The sequence below is a fragment of the Podarcis cretensis genome, assembly GCF_951804945.1.
Source record: "Podarcis cretensis genome assembly, chromosome: 13".
Taxonomy (NCBI): Eukaryota; Metazoa; Chordata; class Lepidosauria; order Squamata; family Lacertidae; genus Podarcis; species Podarcis cretensis.
The window spans coordinates 23,633,413-23,652,825 of NC_137182.1; the positions used below are offsets into that span (position 1 = coordinate 23,633,413).

At 45.3% G+C, this 19,413-nt stretch overlaps 2 protein-coding genes across 5 annotated transcripts in view; one reads left to right on the forward strand and one right to left on the reverse strand.

Annotated features, from left to right (window-relative positions):
- Positions 1 to 16,211, forward strand: part of SKAP1 (src kinase associated phosphoprotein 1) — a 350,548-nt gene extending 334,337 nt beyond the window's left edge. The window contains exon 14 of the mRNA XM_079949862.1: positions 16,067 to 16,211. The gene's annotated coding sequence lies outside the window, so the exon portion shown is untranslated. The remainder of the gene's footprint in view (positions 1 to 16,066) is intronic.
- On the reverse strand, positions 895 to 16,692 carry SNX11 (sorting nexin 11). Of its 4 annotated transcripts, none has more exons than XM_079950102.1 (8): positions 16,607 to 16,692; positions 13,096 to 13,219; positions 11,598 to 11,649; positions 9,883 to 9,969; positions 7,838 to 7,938; positions 6,820 to 6,918; positions 4,204 to 4,416; positions 895 to 2,869 (listed from the first exon to the last, which is right to left on the reverse strand). In XM_079950102.1, exons 3-8 carry the CDS (start codon positions 11,619 to 11,621, stop codon positions 2,737 to 2,739), a joined length of 657 nt encoding a protein of 218 aa, XP_079806228.1. In that variant the 5' UTR covers positions 11,622 to 11,649; positions 13,096 to 13,219; positions 16,607 to 16,692; the 3' UTR covers positions 895 to 2,736. The 4 variants fall into 4 exon arrangements, with proteins under 4 accessions (XP_079806228.1, XP_079806227.1, XP_079806229.1 ...); XM_079950101.1 differs by having other exon boundaries at positions 16,574 to 16,684; XM_079950103.1 differs by having other exon boundaries at positions 16,638 to 16,656.
- Positions 16,693 to 19,413: the final 2,721 nt, after the last annotated feature.

The following is a 19,413-nucleotide window of genomic DNA, read 5'->3' on the forward strand; positions in this document are numbered from 1 at the left end:
TTACAGGCAGAGAGGCAAGGCCAGTGAATAATACCATCTCTTAAATCTACTCGGTGAGTTCTTGACCAAGCTGAAATTTGAACTGGGGGATTTTTGTCTCTTAACTGCTGTGCAGCCATGAATCATCAAGTTGAAATAGTCTAGAAGTAAAGACTAGGGTGTAAATCCCTACAAAACAAAGTCTAGTATCCAGCAACAGCCCAAACACCAACACCAACGTAATCCAAAATACCACATGCCACAAGCAGAGGCCAAGTTTGTGACAGAAAACAGCTTACTAAGCAAATTATGGCTGGTAGGGGCTGATGGGAATTGGAATTCAACAACATCTGGACAGCCACAGATCCCCCAAAGCTGCTACAAGATTTTTAAAAATCTCAGATTCATGACCTATCCCACTTGCCAGTAAAACCTTTTCCTACCTCCAGACATATCAGTCTTTCAGCCAAGGAAACATATCCATGCCAAGTGAAAACTAACTGACAGATCACCCCATCCCCAAAACACTCTCCTGTTTGCCCCAATATCATAAGAGACCTTCCCTGTTATTTAGGGCTGCCCATTTTTTATGCCTTTAGTGAAAGGTTAACTAAAACCTTACCAGGGACACGAGTCTCCCATGTCTCCTAAATAATAATAATATTTAACCTGGATTGGCTCCAGCTCCTCCTATTATAACATGCCCCTAGCCAAGCACCTGAACTATCCACTGGCAATCCATGCATAGTATGATAGGTGCTACAAGTGTGGGATGAGGTTGGCAGGGGTTATTCACGAGGAAACTGCATTTTGCACAATGTTTTACATTTGCCTCAGATTAAAGCACTGCTTTTAAGAGAAAAGGTTAAATCAAACTCTCAGGTTGGGTAAAAAGCAAAGCACGGTAAATGGACATCGACTGGAAATGTTATCCTTTTTTATTTTTGCAAGTATACACATTTCTGAAAGTTCACATATAGAGTATCTTAGAGGATGTTCTCACTGTGCACCTGTTGCAGCAAGGATCTCCTTCTCTGTGCTGCAATCTGTGGCTGCTAGGGAGTGTGCATGAATGAAACAAAATCCCTTCCTGCTTCATCAGTACTCAAGGGGGCGGACTCCGATAAAATGGGACAGACAGATGCCACTGACCACCCTCACATGGATGCTCCCATGGTCTCCGTGCTATAAGATCCTGCAAGAGGAAGTGTCCTTCCACCACCACTTGTGAAGGGGGCCTTGCAGCTTACATCCTAAGGTCAAAATGACTGGAAAGTCAACAACTGGTGAGATGTATATCTGAACTTGGCCTGTCTGTTGATGGATGTAATAGGATATTCCATTATTACTTTCTATACACACCATTCTATATACACCACCAGAACTTGAAAGAGAGGACCACTTGCTTCTTTTGCTTTTCTGCACCCTCCTCAGTTCCACATCTAAAAAGAAAATATGTCATAACTGGGTGGCAGACTGGGGAGTGGGAGAGTGAATGATTAAAAGCAACGTATGACCAGAGTTTTCAGGTGATAGCAGTTCTACTTGCATGTTTGTTTTACTGAAATATTTGGAGAGAGAAAGAGATCTGAAAAAAGGTCAAAGCACTTTAATTGAGGAGTTTCTCTGCCATTTCAAAACTCAAAGCCCACAGACTGAATCTGCAAGTTACAGCAGAAAGCACCAGAGTTGATGTTGGAGGGCAAGAAACTTCCTAACTTTCATTAAAAAGGGTTTTCGGGGAAGTGTATGGGTATCACCAGAAGCCTAATTTCATAGTACGCCAAACTTTGGGAGGCAATGGAGACAGAGGAGAAGAAACAGCGAAAAAGAGAAAGTAAGAAATGTTTCATGCAGACCTCCCAGCCTATTTGAGCCTATTTCTTTTAGCTCTGCATTATCTTCTACCCAAAGGAGAATGGGCAAGTCAGAGGATCTCCATAAGATCTTTGGTCCTCTGCCTGTGCAATAACAATTGGAAGGAAATTATCTAATACCCTCACAAAGATACACAGTGGTGGGGGTATGGAGGGGTCATCTTATTTCTAGAGCACATGATGGGTTGCATGCATCAAACACACAAGAGCATTACAGAATAACCTCCTCATTTCCCCCTCGATGTTCTTAACACTCGCACCCTCTAACCAGAAGAATCAGCTCTGGTGCTAATGAGCTGGCGAGGGTGCCCAGCCACTCATCCCAGCTGCATGCAGCTCCACCGGGGAAACCCAGATGTGGGCTTGGCATCCACAGCCAGCAGGTGGGATCTCTGGCTCTCTGTAACAAAGGAAAGTCCAACCCCAGGCGAACTGTTTTTGACACGCCTACAGGGTAACCAAAGACAGCTGGGCCTCTGCGAGAAACACTATCAGCGATGGAAAGGAGGAGGGAGAGAAAGGGAACGCAGCCAAAACAAAACTGAGCAGCTTCCTGCGTAGGATTGTTTGCCAAAATCTACAGAAGGTGGGATAAGAAGTAACAGGCTGACATGCCCGTGCTGGAAGCCAACTCATTTTCTACAAGGCAGGATCAGGCGGCAGAAACAGGAGCTACATCATATAATTTACAGCTACTGCAGTATTCCTAGGCGTGAGCTTCAGCCTCTCGGGCATTGGTCCAGGCTGGTCGCCCACTCAGGTCACCAGTTACAGCATAGGAGTTGGACCCTGGAGTTTTGACAGGCAATGCAATTTCCAGGAAAGGGCTAGAGACAGAGCTCCAAGCACATCCTGGAAGAAGCCCTTTTCCTTCTTGTTCTCACTGTTCCTTGACAAGGTCAGCTGATGCCACGGAGTCAACCGGCAGTGGCTCCTCTTCCTCAGAATCCGGGCTCTCCAACTGGCTGTCTTCCATGCTGATGTCACTCCAATGAGGGTGAGATTCCACAGAGCTTTTGGAAAAGAGGGTTGGGTTTCAAAACAAGGAGGTAAGAGAAAAGGAGGGTTGGGTTTCAAGAAAAAGGGGAAGGAAGGGAAGAGAGATGATACTTTGTTGGCAGTCTCTGGTTCCTTCACAGAACTATACATCCCAGAGTTCCTTGGTTTGGAATCAGACCAAACACATTTACACCTACACTGCCAATGTATCGTTTAAGACAGAGGTGGGCAGATGGCACATCAGGATCTCCTGGGAGAGCTCTAGGTGATTTGAAGTAGGTCAGCAAGCGTTTTTGGCTTCCAATTGTTTAACAATGGCAACAACCAAATAACTCCCATCCACCACCCCAGTTATTAAGAAAGCTGGAAAGAGGGCACAAGAAATTGACCCCCTCCCGCCCCCCCGTTCTGGTACTGAAAACAAATTTCTGGCGACAGATTAATTTAATTCCAATGGGGGTTTTTTGGTACCTGACTCTGATTGGTAGATCTTGGGGTTCTAGTAAAAACCAAAACAGATCCTGCAAGCATGACCTCTGCTCACCCCTGCTCTGAGAAATATGGTTAGGATTGCCCCCCCCCCATGCACACAGTTGCTTAGAAAGACAAAGCACCACACTTTCAAATGGCACACCCAGGAATCCTGTGTGATATGGAAGAATGCTGCAGTTTATCTCTTGGGAAGTATGGTGTAGCTGTTTTGACTGGTCAAGAACCATAGCCAGTTTAACATCAAAGCACCACTGTGAATTAAGGAAGAGCGGGAGGTGGAAGAACGGCACACAATTGTAGATGAGCAGGAAAATAGTGCAGAAAATACTGTACTCAGTAACTTAAACCTCACTAAACACACACACACACACACACACACACACACACACACGTATTATAACAAATTCAACAAAACTACATCTGAAAGAGAAAAAAGCTTTCAAGACCAGAATTTAGTTCACCCCCCTTTGGCTCAAAACCATAACTGTTTTTTTAAGATTATGGGAAATGATGAAATCCAACTACTGAAAAAGCCTGTAGTGCAGTGGTTAATTGCTTGGTGATGTCGAAGCCTTGCTTACTTGATTAAAGAGGCTGATGGCACTTGATTGAGGAGGAGGTGGAAAGCATGATGTTCCTGGAAACTGTGGCACTACTCTACTTTTTCTGCCCTGTCTCTGGGAGAGAGAAGAGACAGGAGCAGAGCTCATACGCAACTGATTTCCCATTCAAATACTGACCTTTCTCTTCCAATCCAGCTCTCTTTCCCCCAGATGGGAACTGTTTTCATTCTAGATTCGCTTCAGAGTTTTCAGCATCTAGTACAAACTGCACCAACACACCCAGTTCCGATTACCTGCTGCTGAAGTCCCCTTTGGCCAGCAAAGCAGTATGGCTGTCCTCCTCCTGCACCCAACCACAGTTCGACATGGCGTAATGGAGAATGGCATCTGTCACGCTCAGAGAGCCCCGACCCTGGACGCAAGCTTCAATCTCTGGTATAGAGAGCTGGCTCTGGAGGAAGAGGTGCAGCTGGCTATCCGAAAGGAGCACAACATTCTGTACCACCCTCAAAAAGAAAATGGAAGGTAGTAAGTACCAAACCAAAGGGATAGCAAACAGTGCCTGGTAAACCATGCTTTCTGTATTACAGTATTTTAATATTTTTTTGGAAGCTGCCCAGAGTGGCTGGGGAAGCCCAGCCAGATGGGCGGGGTATAAATAATAAATTATTATTATTATTATATTATTATTTCTGTACAAGAGAGCCTTCCCTAGGACTTCTTCCCAGATCAAGCAGCCCTTCCTGCCCTTCTCTTCCACATGGCCAAGTCTTAGCTTTTGGCAGGCTAGCTAAGGGAGTGAGAGATAAGCCAAATGCACACAAACCTCTGCCCTACAAAAGAGAACCATCATAGGGTTCAGTGAAGGCTGTCTACCTCCAAACATCTGCTGCTCAAAGTGACAACCTCTCAGCCTAATGGTAGGGACAGTCGTGTTCCACTATCAAGTTAAGACTTCATGGGAGTTGTATTCCAGCAGCCTGGTCACGTTCAGATGCCTGATTATCGTCTTCCAAAGCAACTACTTTATTCCCAACTTAATAATGGAAAGCATGATGAGGTTTAAACAAAAGAGGTTTAAAGACTCTCTCAAGGCAAATCTCAAAAAATGCAGTATAAACACTGACAACTGGGAAACACTGGCCTGCGAATACTCCAGTTGAAGAACAGCCTCTACCAAAGGCGCCATGGACTTTGAAGAGGCACAAACTCAGGATGAAAGGGAGAAATGAGCTAAGTGGAAGGCACATTTGGCAAATCCTCACCGTGATCTACTCCCACCTGGAAACCTATGTCCCCGCTGTGGAAGGCTGTGCGGATCCAGAATTGGCCCCCACAGACAAACTGTTAAGACCATATTCATGGAAGCAGTGGCAGAGCGTGTGCCTGCACTGCCTGGGGCAGGCGCACGGGGTGTGGAGGGCACCCTCCCATGCACCACCGTTCAATGTAGGAGAGGGGCAGGGAAGCTGCTACCCACTCTCTTTCTGCTCTCTGCTGCCGGGTCAGGCCTGGGTCAGACATGACCCAGTGGGAGAGCTGCTGCCGCTGGGCATGAGGTGTGCCGCAGCTGAGGAGGGTGGGTGACAGCACTGCCACCCACTCGCCTGCTCTCCTTCCCAGGTCAGGCCTGACTTGTGGGTGGAGCTGTGCCAGCCACAAGCACCGGAGCCAGAGGGCAGCTCCTGGTGCAGAACCAGGCTCCTATGAAGGAGCCTGCTATGGGGGTGCCTGTTTGCATCCCCTCTCAAAACTGCGCCCAGGGGCACGGCACCCACTGCACTCTCCACACGATGCCTTTGCATGGAAGACAATCTTACTTAGCTACAAGTGATCCCACAGTACAGTACAGTACAGCAGGGCTATAGGTTCCCCAACCTGATCTAACCCATTACTACTTTAAAACATGTTGGAAGTCACTTTGGGTATTGTGGCAGGTTTTTTTTTAAGTGGAAATGTAAGGTATAACTATTCTTTAAAAATAAATAGATATAATGTTTCTCAAACTGTTATTTCCAACAAATTGCTTGAGACACCTGGAGAATACTCAGGTTGAATGATTACATCTGCACACCATCTTTGTAGAGGCCAGGAGAAACACAACACATAACTGCTATGTTGTATTTTCCACATACTGAAAGACAGCACCACAGAGCTGGTATGTCTAACTCTCCAAGTTTTAAAGGGCCATGAGATATACAGGAAATTGCCTTATACCAAGTCCGACCAATGGTTCAGTACTGTCCACTGACAATGGCTCTCCTGCATTCAGGTAGGAGTCTTTCCCAGGCTGACCTGGAAATTACAGGATCTGAATCCAAGACCTGCTGCATGTGAAGCATGTACTCAACCACTGAGCTATGCGCTTCCCCTGACAGCACAATAGAGCTCCTTCCTTGCAGTGGGGGTCAGCCAAGTGGAGGAAGGGAGATGTTGCCCTCACTCTGGGCTAACTGCTGCTCACTCCAACTACATTTCTAAGTCAGTCTCCACAAGTGAGAGCTAGGATAGCAAAGTGAATGTATTGCACTAGGAGAAGACCTTCCACCATAAAGTCCTCTGGGTAACCCTAGGCCAAGGCATCCGTCTCTCTCTGGCCTAGGCTACCTTACAGAAAACTTTCAAAGATAAAGCAGGGTGACCCCACCTTACACCCAAAGCTTCTTAACAGGAGGACAGGGTAAGAATTAAAAAAGAAGTGCAACTGAAGCTAAATGCACTTATCCCAGGCCAGAAGGGGAAAAGAAAGGGGCAGATTATGGGGAATGGAACACATTAATGTAACTGTTCATGGGAACGTTCTTTCTTATGGAGAAGCCCAACATATACCCACATTTCTGCCAAATGTATGACAGCATCCAAGCTCATAACTCTGCCCTCCCCCACCTTCGTTCCTACTTTCTACTCACTTCTCCAGGAACTGCTGAAGCCCTTGCCTCCGCTTCTCAATGAATTCATCAGTGCTGCCTGCAAAGAAGGTGGACTTCCCTGGAAGTTCTGGGACAGGCCTGAAAGATTGGGGGGGGGGCGTAAGAATGAAGACACTCCAGTCAAGTTGCATGCTTCCAGATGCTTCCAGTCTCTGACTATATTCCAAGAGCTTGTTGTGCACTATTGAAAAGGGAACCCTCTGGAAACTACTAGTTCTATCAGCTACCTCCTGCATTTTGCTCTTGTCAGGAATGAAAATGACTTCCAACAAACTCTCACACTACTCCTTTGATTTTGGCAATGAAACTGGTAAAAGCACATTAGTGAGATGCACATCTTCCACAGGACTGACAGGAGCTGTTAGCACATGACGGGTCCCCTTACGAAAAACTCAGCATTTCTGCAAGGTGAAGCTGATGTCTTTGAATGGTCCTCAGCACTAAATTATCAGGCTGGATTTACAGAAAAGTTATGTAGGTTTCAGGATGCTAGATCAGTATCAGAGCAGATGCTAGATCAGTAGCAGAGCTGGGCTCACCTGCAAGTTAATAGATGTAACATGAACTTTGCAAAAGGTAAATTGCAAGCCTCTTCTAAGTTCTAACAAAAGAAATCAACATATAAAGCAGCCTTATTCAGAGAGTAGCTGTTGCTCCTTCTTGCCAGTAACATCTCTGACTGGCAGCAGCTCTCCAAAGGTGTCAGGCAGGGGATCCTTTTCCCAGCACTGTTACTCCAGATCACTTTTAACTTAAGACATCAGGGAATGAACATGGGATCCTCTGCATGCAAAGCATGTGCTCTCCCAATGAGCTGCTCTTCATTAAGCACATTTTAAAGGCTTCCATTCAAACAAATGCATTTAGAAACCTCAACTAGTTTTATTTTCAACAGAGCTATATTGGGGCATAGGCCCTGCCTATCCTGGTGACGTTTTTCATAGGGTTAGCAGACAGGGTACAGCAGGCTCTGAAAAGATTGCCATTTCACACTTACACCAAGCCGGCATTTTTCTGCAGCCGTTTCTTCAGCCACACAAACTCACGGTACCGTCTGCGTACACAGGATGTCTTGGCTGTAAAGGCTTTGCTGTTGGTCTGCATAATGAGAAGAGAGAGTGTTGCTCTGAGATTCCGCCCCCCCCCCCCTTTTTCATTTTCTTATCTCAGGCTCTTTTTCCAAGCTGTCTCCCTCTGCTGGCCATTTTGTTAAAGCCGCACTAGCATTATACAGTGGTACCTCGGGTTACAAACGCTTCAGATTACAAACGCTTCAGGTTACAGACTCCGCTAACCCGGACGTAGTACCTCAGGATGAGAACAGAAATCACGCGGCGGCGGCACAGTGGCAGCGGGAGGCCCCATTAGCTAAAGTGGTATCTAAGGTTAAGAACAGTTTCAGGTTAAGAACGGACCTCCAGAACTAATTAAGTTCTTAACCCGAGATACCACTGTAGACACTTTGTGCCATGAGACCTGGAGATGCAAACTTTTAATCATTATGGTGACTGAACTAAAGATTTCATTGATCAACAGGTGACTGTGTCAGCAAAGAGCATGCTTGCCATTTGATTTTTTTGGTATTAAAAGAATGTCATTTTTCTGTTTAATGTCCTTTAACTATTAGCAACAGATCTGTTTGTCTTACATTTTCTTCTGCCTCTCAAAGAGGTACCTACAACTGAGGCCTCGGAAATGTGACTATTATTATTATTATTATTATTATTATTATTATTATTACTTGATCAGCCAAGGCAGGCAGTGGGATGAGAGCCCAAATAAAAATTGTCTTAGGGTTAATCAGGCCAAAGATTCATCTAGCCTAGCAGTTGTCAGTCAGATGCTGCAGAAAAAGGTAACATGAAGGGTGCATTGTGCTAGCCATCCCTTATTTATCTACATGATCTGGTGGTCCAGCCTCTAAACTAGCATGTAAGGTCCCCAAGATAGTTTGACTCCCAGCCATCCTCCACATAATCCTCTAATCCAGAGATGGCTAGCTTCTGTTTTCTCAGAGGTTATAGCATAAGGACCAGCACAATCCCTGGATTAGGGTTGTAGCTTAATAGCAGAACATCTGCTTTCTACATAGAAGGTTTGAGGTTCAATCCACGGCATCTCCAAGCAGAGGCAGGGAGAACCCTGTCTGAAACCTTGGAAGGCTGCTGCTGCATGCCAATGGAGACAATACTGAGCTGTGTGGACCAATATAAGGTGCCAATGGAGAGTACCCATGACTCTTTCAGACTTCTTTGCACTGCAGCCTGGAGAAGGGAAGAAGCAGCAAGATTTTCTCCTGCTCTTTCATTCTCCAAACTCCATCACAAGCAAGAGAAACTGTATCTTTCTTCCCTCTGTGCCTGCTAATGGGCTCTCTTGGAGTCTTGTCTCACTTGTGCAGAGCTTTGGAAAAGGTAAGAAACAAATAGCAGGAGAATTCCTGCTGTCTCTTGCCTTCTGCCTGCCCGCGATGCAAAGTTAACTTCTATTCCAAATTCTGTGCAGTTGCCAGAGGGACTGGGATACAGGCAGTTTACTCTCAGTTATAGGAATGTGGGTGGCGCCTAGTACCTGCCGGTCAGAAGGTTGGCTGTTCGGGTCCCCGGGACGGGGTGAGCTCCCATTGCTCGGTCCCTGCTCAAAGTGCAAGTAGATAAATAGGTACCGCTCCGGCGGGAAGGTAAACGGCGTTTCCGTGCGCTGCTCTGGTTTGCCAGAAGCGGCTTAGTCATGCTGGCCACATGACCCGGAAGCTGTATGTTGGCTCCCTCGGCCAATAAAGCGAGATGAGCACTGCAACCCCAGAGTCGGTCATGACTGGACCTAATGGTCAGGGGTCCCTTTACCTTCACCTTCACTCTCACTTATACAGCAGTTTGAAGAAGTAGCAGAGGTGGCCATTTCAGCACTAGGTGAAGATGGCTTTGTTAGAAGAAGAATTTGTTCTACACATGTTTTCTATATGAGATGACAAGCCATATTTCCAGTCTCTTTAGCTGTTGCTCTTTGGACCCCTTCCAGCTCCAGCTTTGCTATACTTACATGGAGGAATATTTTGTAGTCCACATAAGAGTTCCAGGAGCCCTCGTTCTGGACACGAGGATCTTGGACACGCACAGTGGTCAGCTCCTGGGCATGAGGATGGGGGGGGGGGGAGAAAACACATTAAAAAGTCTCCAATCCCAATACTCCTCCCCACGGCCTCTCATCCCATACCTTAAGAGGAATAATGACTCCTAGCCTGAAGAACATCATCTACAAACAGAAACTGTTTAAGCAGATAGAAAAAAAGCCTTGCTAGATCACACCAAAAGTACATCTACTTCAGCACCTTTTTTCAGTGATGGCAAACCAGAGGCACCCAGGAAGTTGAAAAGCACAGGATGAAAGCAACCACAATACTTTCTTTGTTGCCAGCAACTGGTATGGAGGTATGGATGCATTCAAGTACCAGGTGCTGAGGATGAAGGCTTATAGCTGTTAAAAGACCTCTCCTCCCAACTCTGTCCAGCCCTCTTTTTAAGCCCTGTAAACAAGTACTCTTTATAGGAAGAGATTTCCTTGTATCCATTATTAAGCTGCCTGCTAACAACTGCCCCTCCAAACAACAATGGTGTTTGGATGTACAGAACTCTATTATGTTCTCCCTTCATTTTCCAATAGGTAGATTCTATGGTATATACGCTTCTGTCCCACTTCTTCTGAAAGGAGTGGAGGGGCTGGTTGAATTTGAATCCACAACCTTATTGAGAAAGAAAGATGAAGAAGAGTTTGGACTTGATATCCCGCTTTCACTCCCCTTAAGGAGTCTCAAAGCGGCTAACAATCTCCTTTCCCTTCCTCTCCCACAACAAACACTCTGTGAGGTAAGTGAGGCTGAGAGACTTCAGGGAAGTGTGACTAGCCCAAGGTCACCCAGCAGCTGCATGTGGAGGAGCGGGGAAGCGAACCCGGTTCACCAGATTACAAGTCCACTGCTCTTAACCACTACACCACGCTGGCTCTCAGAAAGAAATAAAGAAAGGTCCTCTAGCTCACCAAACCACACAGCCTGAGCAAATAATGAAAGGCACAGCCCCCTCCATTGCTGGCATATGGGGGCATGAGTTGAATCCTTGGGGTAATCAGAGGGAAATCACAGTGACTAAGCAACTGTGTACCATACTAGCAGATTTTTGCGCTTGAGCCTGTTGAACCTGATTCACACAAGCAAGCTGAATAAGTGGGAGGTGGGGTGGAACACAGACTGAATGGCATGCCTGACCCTGTGGGGATCCGTGTACAGTCCTGTGTACCAAAGCACTTGCACACTGAGCCTTCCACACAACCACCCCCAGTGATTCTTTAGATTAGAGCATGTGGGAGTTGGGGGGGGGGACGATGACACAGCAAACAGAGGAGCGTGAATCTTTTATGGTTCTGACCCAAACAAGCTTTTGTTTATGAGACGGTTCTTCCATTCCCAAGTCTGTTGCATTTAACATTTAACCAGGAAATTATGGCGTCCAGAAATGTTACAAAACCACCTGTACCAATGCTGCTTTGGTTTCTATCTGGCAGGCAGGTGGCAAAAGGACTGGCATAGACATTGGTAAGTGTGTATCTCTCTCCCTCATTTAGGACACGGCCAGGTCAAACTCAAGGCTTCCCAGAATTTCTCCTTCCTGGATAATGACAAGTTTTTGTTTTTTGTTTTGTTTAACATGCATACAAGAGATGTGTCATGTAATCACATGTGTTAATGACCAAGGTCTTACCTCTTCTACTTGATGTTCTAACATCCTACATCCACATCCCAGAGGGACGCATCTGTGCAGGGAGAGAAAAGGATATCCAATAAACACTGAGTGCAAGTCAGCACTTTAAACCTTACCCCAGGTTGTTCCTTGACTGCTATAGTATTTGCACTCCATCAACCAAATTATTAAACAAATATCAGAGCCTGCTATAACACTCACTGGGAAGGAAATGGAGTATTTGGTGCAGAAGTCAGCTTCCTGAACCTTTCATATTTTTAAAAAAATAGAACAATGCTTCCAGTCCTTGTTGCTATACTGCAGAAGTACAGAAGAGGAAGGACATTCTGACCTCTGCCACAAGCCAGAGAACTAAGAGCCGGCAGATATTATCCAAGCGCAATGGGAAGGTTGTCCTGGGATTCTGAGGATCAAGTCCCACTTGAATCACTGACTCACTGGGTGCCCTTAAATAAGTCACTATCTCAGTGTTGTCCCTAGCCAGGTTATTGTATGTCAAAATACTGTTTTTAAGTACCTTATTCCTAAATCCATTAAGCACATACAGGAGGTTACCCCTGCCCTCAGTTCTGCCCAGTGACGTATTTTACAGGGTTTTTGAGAGAGTAACAATCAAAGTATTGGAAACACTTTACTACTCCAAAGCACAACCGTATTCAGGATACCATTGCTGGTAAAACCATGGCTAGTTTTTCACACAGCAGTTTCATCACCTGGAATCACCTTAAATGCCAACTCTATTAGACTTTGTGGAGGTACTATCTTGGGAAATGGCAGGCAAGATGCCCTTAGCAAACCCCCTTCCTCCTCATTGCTGTGACCACTGCCCATTTGCTAGCTCTCTCCCTCTGGACCCAATCCATACAGCTTCCAGAAGGAGATGGCAAGATGAGCAGAGGAGGCTAGTCCTGCTACTCCTTTTGCAGCTCAGTTGCTTACAGTGAAAAGGCCGAGATAGCAGAGGGGTTGGTAGTGACCCTTTATTGAGGCATGGATCTCAGCACATGCCTGAAATTACCAACCTTAAATACTGGCCCTACATAGACACAATTGTCAATAACCAAAGTAATGCAGAACTTTGGCAACCGAGAGGGGGAATACTGCATTATATTTATATGTAGGATGGGGAGCTGGGAAGACTTGCTAAAGGGGAATCATTAGCTTCTCCCTTTCTATTGGACAAGAATGGGTAATTTAAGCAAACCACCAGTATCAGTTAGGCTAATCTGGCTTGCTATGGTTTCTGTAGCACTTTCATTGACTTGCAAAACACTCTACAACCCTTATCTGATTCTCACAACAGCCTTGTCAAGTTGGACAGCATTGATTCCATTTCCATCTCCAAAGATTCCCCAATCTGCTCTTTAAAATGCCATTAGGAGGGATATTGTGATGGACATGAATGTCAAGTATACAGAATGTTTCAAGTCTTTAAAGTACGTACTAGGAAACTCATTTGTATTTTTTTGCTGCAAGAGGCTATCTGAAATTGTTTTACCTCAGGGTGGCAAACACATTCACCCCCTTCCATTGAACAGGTTCCAAGTCCTCCAGAATTTAGGAATGGATCTGCAACCAAAGTTGAGGAACTAGAAGTATTCACTGGGCTGGATTTGAAAAACCTACAAAATCGAAACAAAAGGAGCTCTGAGGATCACAGGAAAAATGAGTATAATTTAGGTCTCAATTCAGCTATGACTCAAAAATATTCAATCCTGGAACCTGGGGAATACTGTGTCTGGGCACATGCAGAATGTTTCCCCCCACCTTTGACTTGCCACTGTCACTGCCATGCCTAGGGCTCAAAATGACAGACACCTTCCCTACCTTTAAATAAACAGAAAGCTTCCTCTGTCTGTAAGGAAAATGTCATTAAAGAAGGATATTATCAGCAGGAGGCTGATGTGGTGCTGCACAGTTGATTAACTAGTTGTTGGTTCCTTATTTGCTAGGAAGTTCAAAACACCCAGCTCAATCAGAAAACTTGTAACAGCACCATCTAAGGTTTTTATGTCCTTAAACCCCACAAATAAGCTTTCGTCTATCCTGTATCAAATATATCCTTGCTCAGGAGACTCTGCCTTTTGAGATCCACAGTTATTATTTCCTGCCCTCCTGTGGTGCAATGGGTCAGTGTGTCTGGCTGTTCGTGGTTTGGGCCTACTACCCAGTGAAGTGCCAACTTGTATGGCAGTGAACGCAGGGCCACATAGAGGGAAGAACACAGTAGGGGCACGGCAAGTATGCAGAAAATAGGGAGAGAGAGAAAGTCCAAAAATGGAAAGACCAAGGGAAGGAAAGCACAAGCCCTCAAGTGTCAATGTCACCTATGAATATCATCAGCAGGAAAGGGTAAACAGTTGAGAAACCACACACACACACACACACACACACACACACACACACACACAGAGCAGTGTTTGGGGCTATGGCAGCCACCCCTGAACCTTCTGATAACACTATCCCAGCACTGTATGGGGCAGTCTGAGATGAGAACCAAGCTTAGGCAATGCACTTCCATATTTTACTGCTCAAAAAAAAATGCATACACATGCATATATTTCTTCCTCTTTTTGAACAGTAAGCCCAGGGTGTCTTAAGTGCCAATACAAGTCCTCAAATCTGTTTATATGTGTTTTTGCTCACTCCAGTATCTTGGAAACAGAAGCTCAGTATGCAAATAACCTTTTAAAATTATTATTCAGGACCTGCCTCAGCAGCCCTTCCCTTTACCAGGACTTAGCCTCAGATTCCATTCCTAGTCTTGCAGAAACACGCAAGAATTCTAGCATGTGCATGATTCCAGGTCAGGGATCATGGCTTTTAAATAGGCTACAGCCCAAACACTTTCCTCTGTTCCTGGCCCATACATCTTTGACCTTTAACAGGTAGACAAGTCATACATAATCCCAATTTATTCCTATCAGGAATTTCTGGTACAGTAGTGGGTTTCCTGCATCGGGGGGGTGGGGGGTTTGACTAGATGACCTTTGAGGTGCCTTTCCAAGTTTGTGATTTGGTTACCATTAGAGAAAGCAGGTGCCACCAAGGCAATACCAGACCTCCCACAGGCAGTCAATAACATGGGGATTAACAGCACTGACTCAGCTTCATCACTAACCCTTATAGCAACTCCTTAATGCTGCAGGTGCTCTGCATCCTGGATGCACTACATAAGTACCAAGCATTAGTGTTATCCCATGCTGCAATCCTCAGCTACTAGAAGATAAAAGAAGAGCCTAATTGAGCCTGGTGCCTGCTGATTAGTCCACGTAGAGACATAAACCCTGCCTGCTTTTCTGTTGGGTGTCAAAATCCTCACTTCAATTGCCTCAAGGTAGTAGCTACTCAGAATCTCTAACCATTAGTAGTGTTAGCTTTAAAAATAAATGAGCAGGATCAAGATTTTCTGGAGAGAAAATGTTGCATCCCCATGCCACTTCTCCCACAGACTTGACCCAAGAAGCACTTTCCTCCTGCTTCCTCCAATAATAGGCCTTCTCAGCCCCTACACCACAAGCAGGCAGGAGGAGGAAGGGCACAGGGGAAGTGGTGAGGGGGCAGGTCTAGTACAGTAGTACCTTGGGTTAAGTACTTAATTTGTTCCAGAGGTCCGTTCTTAACCTGAAACTATTCTTAACCTGAAGCACCACTTTAGCTAATGGGGCCTCCTGCTGCTGCCACGCCGCTGGAGCACGATTTCTGTTCTCATCCTGAAGCAAAGTTCTTAACCTGAAGCACTATTTCTGGGTTAGCGGAGTATGTAACCTGAAGCGTACATATCCTGAAGCGTATGTAACCCGAGGTACCACTGTATGTTCCTGTGTGTTTCAGTGCATCTGGTTTGCACACCATGCTTAGGAGCGGGGTGTGTGTGTGTAACACAAGCACTTTGCTAGTTTGCAGACAATCGAGGGGAAACTATGCAGAAGTTATGAAATGCCAACAGGCCTATTACAGTAACGGGAGGGACAGGTGTCTCAGGAAATAACTCCAGGGGGTGGTGTCCAATTCTAACCTTACTCAGAGTAGGCCCATAGAAACCAATGCTACACTTTTGAACACTCTACCTAGTGGCATCAGGCAGGCACTTGTGTTCTGCTATGTTTGTGAGTGCTTTGAGCGGTATTTAGTTTACTGCTGTTTCTATTTTTATATTAGTTGTTTTTCCCCTCTTTGTAAGCCACTTCGAGGCTAGCAGGGGTATGAAAAATTATTTCATAAATTTTATGAAATAAGTAATAGACATAAGTAACTTAAGTTTCAACGGGTAGCCGCTGAGTAGATCTTAACTGAGCATGGCCCAAGATCTCCAGCCCTCTTAAGTTTACATCGGAAATTTACCAGGTGCTTAATTCAAGCATTCAAGTATCCCGACTGGCGGCTATTGTCCATGATCTAAAACAGATGCGTTTCCTAGCCCCGCTTCCCTCAAGATCCTTACAGCTTGATCTGCCTATTTCCTTCAGTCCGCTTATACCACCTTCCTCCCATAATGGAGCTGCAGGCAGTAGACACGGGATTCCGCCTGACCAGCCCCGACCTGCCTAGATGCATCGCGCGCCCTCGGGGGGCAACAGGACCGTCTGCCAGCAAAGCGCCCTGCCTGGCCAAGGTATGTTTGTCCTCCCGACTCTTCGCTGCTGCTTTCCGCCACAGTCCTCCTCCCGACACCCCTGTGCACGCCAACATGCAGTCCTCTTTCTGTGCTTAACAGGCGCCCCCGTTTCCACGCCCAGCCCATGCACACGATCCCAGCACCAGCCTAGGCGACCTACGACCGCCACCCGCGCCCCTCCTTTCTGCAATCGTTGCTCTGTACTTCCTTCATCGTGCCGAAGTCCTCTCCGTTAATTCCCCCCCCCATGTCTCACTTCCCACCCTCCCTCCTCGCTTATTGAACACTGCACGCTATCTCTTTTTAAAATAAAATGTTTAAAAAGGGCGCGGCTCTGGTGCCTCCTCGTCTTTCACACCTTCTCTCCAGCTGCACCCCGCTTTCCGCTTACTGTCTTGTTTTGTTTTCTTGCAACGACCCGCCTAAGCTGCTGTTGTTGTCGCGGCCCCTTTAAGAATGTCCGAGCCCGAGCGCTTCAGCTTTAAAAGGGGGGTGGGGTTTTCTTTCCCACGTGACCTTTTTTTCTCGGCTGCGTGAGCCTTGCTGGCTGATGGGAAATGCAGTTTCGAACCGCAGCAAGAATTAATAGCCCGAAAGGACGATATTTCAGCTGTGCGTTCTGCTTAAAGACCGTGGTTTGCAATTTGCATCCTGTATAAATGCAAACGTTTCTTCCGGATTAATTCATCCCAAACAAATGTAACTGCATGTTCTGATCGGTACCTTATTGCATAGCACTATCTTAAACATGCTTACTCGAAAGTAAATTCCGCAGAATTATATAGGATCGTCGGAGTGAGGGTTGTCTTGAAGAAGTTCTATTTAGAGTAGACCCACTGAAATTAATGACTTGGGGTTAATCATGTCTACTCTGAGTAGGATTAGATACAGCCCTCAGTTTCCTTTTAACTGACTTTTGCAACACAATCCTATGTATGTCTACTCGGAAGTAAGGTTTCACAAGACAGAGAAACCAGTAGGAGAACACTTCAATCTCCCAGGACATTCTATACAAGATCTCAAAGTAGCTGTTCTATTACAAAGGAATTTCAGAAATAGACTGGAAAGAGAAGCTGCTGAATTGCAACTTATTACCAAACTTAAAACCATGGAGAGACCTGGTCTGAACAAAGACATTGGATTCTTATCTCATTACACATGACAAAGCCATTTTTCACCTTCTCACCACTTGCTTTTTCCTGTAAGACCTATTGCAGTCGTTAAGAGTCATCAACAGGCTCATCACAGCTATCTGCCAATCACCCATTCCCACCACCCTTCTGAGTAATACCCCTCCCCACCTTCTCACTATATAGAAGGGTCTGGTGACTTCTGTTTCAGTGTATCTGAAGAAGTGTGCATGCACACGAAAGCTCATACCTAGAACTAACTTAGTTGGTCTTTAAGGTGCTACTGGAAGGAATTTTTTTCTTTTACTCAGAAGTAAGTTACTGGGTTCAATGGGCCTTCCTCCCTGTATGAGAATGCAGCCTTAAACATAATTAAGGTGGTGAAGTTATGCTGCAAACTTTTGTGCTTACATAGTTCAATTTGCTTCTGAATAAACAGGCATATGGTCAGTCTATTAGAATTCATGCAACACATGAATAGACACTGTGTGTGCTAGGGAAGAGACTGGATCCATTAGGCAGGGGAAAGGCTAGGCTGGAATTCTTCTGCCTGTGATTCTAACACTTCCTAGGGAAGCGTTCAAACTTTTCAATTCCCTCTAGCACACGTGTATATTCTGAAGTGGCAAAGTCCCAAACACGACAATTTCCTCCCTGAAGGTTTAGATTACCACTAAGCTACTTTAAACACATTCCAAGTGAAAGGACACATTTCACTGAACCAAATAATGTCCCCAGATTTATTCTGTATTAAGAAGGTGCCTGTTGCTATGATGGTAGATTCAACACATGTTACATTTCTGTCACTGAGAGCTGAGTCATCCAGTGTCATGAATGGAAGAAAGGTTGCCTTCACTGAAGCCATGTCCTCAAGTTCAGTACTGTACTTTCCCCACTAAGAATGAATAGCAATCATCCACATGAAGGACGAAAGAAGGGGTTGCAATAGGGACTGCCTTCAGGATAGGAGCTAAAATGTCCCTTGCTCCCCATAACTCTAACCTACTTCTATTTCCACAGTCCCTTTCTGAGTTTGTTTCTTGGGGTGAAAACAGATGTACTGTAAATTTCCTTTTCCTTTCCAGCCCTTGGAATGATCTCCACAAGACTGAGCTATCCTGTATAGATAGGATTGCGCTGTCAGTGTTACAGGTGGCTTCAGATGTCACTTCCATGTGGCCTAAATACTTCACATCAAATGCTCTTTGAAAGACTAAGATTGCACATTTTCATTTGTCATACAAGTTTTAATTCCCCCAAATGCAAAAACATTAAGAATTTCAAGCCTCTATTCATCACTATATGTGCTAAGATTCTGTCCCTGATGCATTATGCTGCATCATTTATTGTAAGCCACTCAATCTCTCTTGAGAAAAATAATTGAAATTTCGAAATCATAAAAGGATTGTGGGGGGAAGTCAGAATATATCGTTATGGACCATCCTATTCTGCTGTACAAATGAAGATATATCCTAAGTTCTCCTAATATAGCCTTCAAGTTGATGGTTTAACAGCAGGTGTTGCTTTTCCGTCAGTGGCCTATCATGTTAATTTGTTTGTTTTTAATCTAAAAGTCCATCTGGAAAGTACCTAAATCCAGGAGACAATGGTTGGTGGCGCTGAGAAATAAGATACTGGATTTTATAGGCCTTTGGTCAGGTTTGATCCAGCAGGGTGCTGCTTAAAGCCAGATCAGAAGATGCTTTGTCTTGGGGGCTGCTGTTGATTCTGAAGCTGCTGTTTTTACAGCTTGTGTGCCTACTTGCTTCCCACCTGTTCAACCTGTATATTTTAATCAGTAAACAGAGAAAGTCTTTAGTGCTGTCTTCCCCGGAGGAAATTGATCCTGCAAAGCTCCCCTGGGTGTGGGAATCAAATTTTCTTCTGCTCACATTCATGTTGAGTCAAAAATAGCTCCTTCCTATTATTTGGGATGTACAGTACTGAGTATTGTAATCCACTTCAGCACACAAATTCAGAACAAAAAGAACTACAGTATGTTCCTGGGTATTGTCTGCCATGAGACTACAACTCCCAGGAGGCACAGCAACCTCCTGTTTGCGAGCGC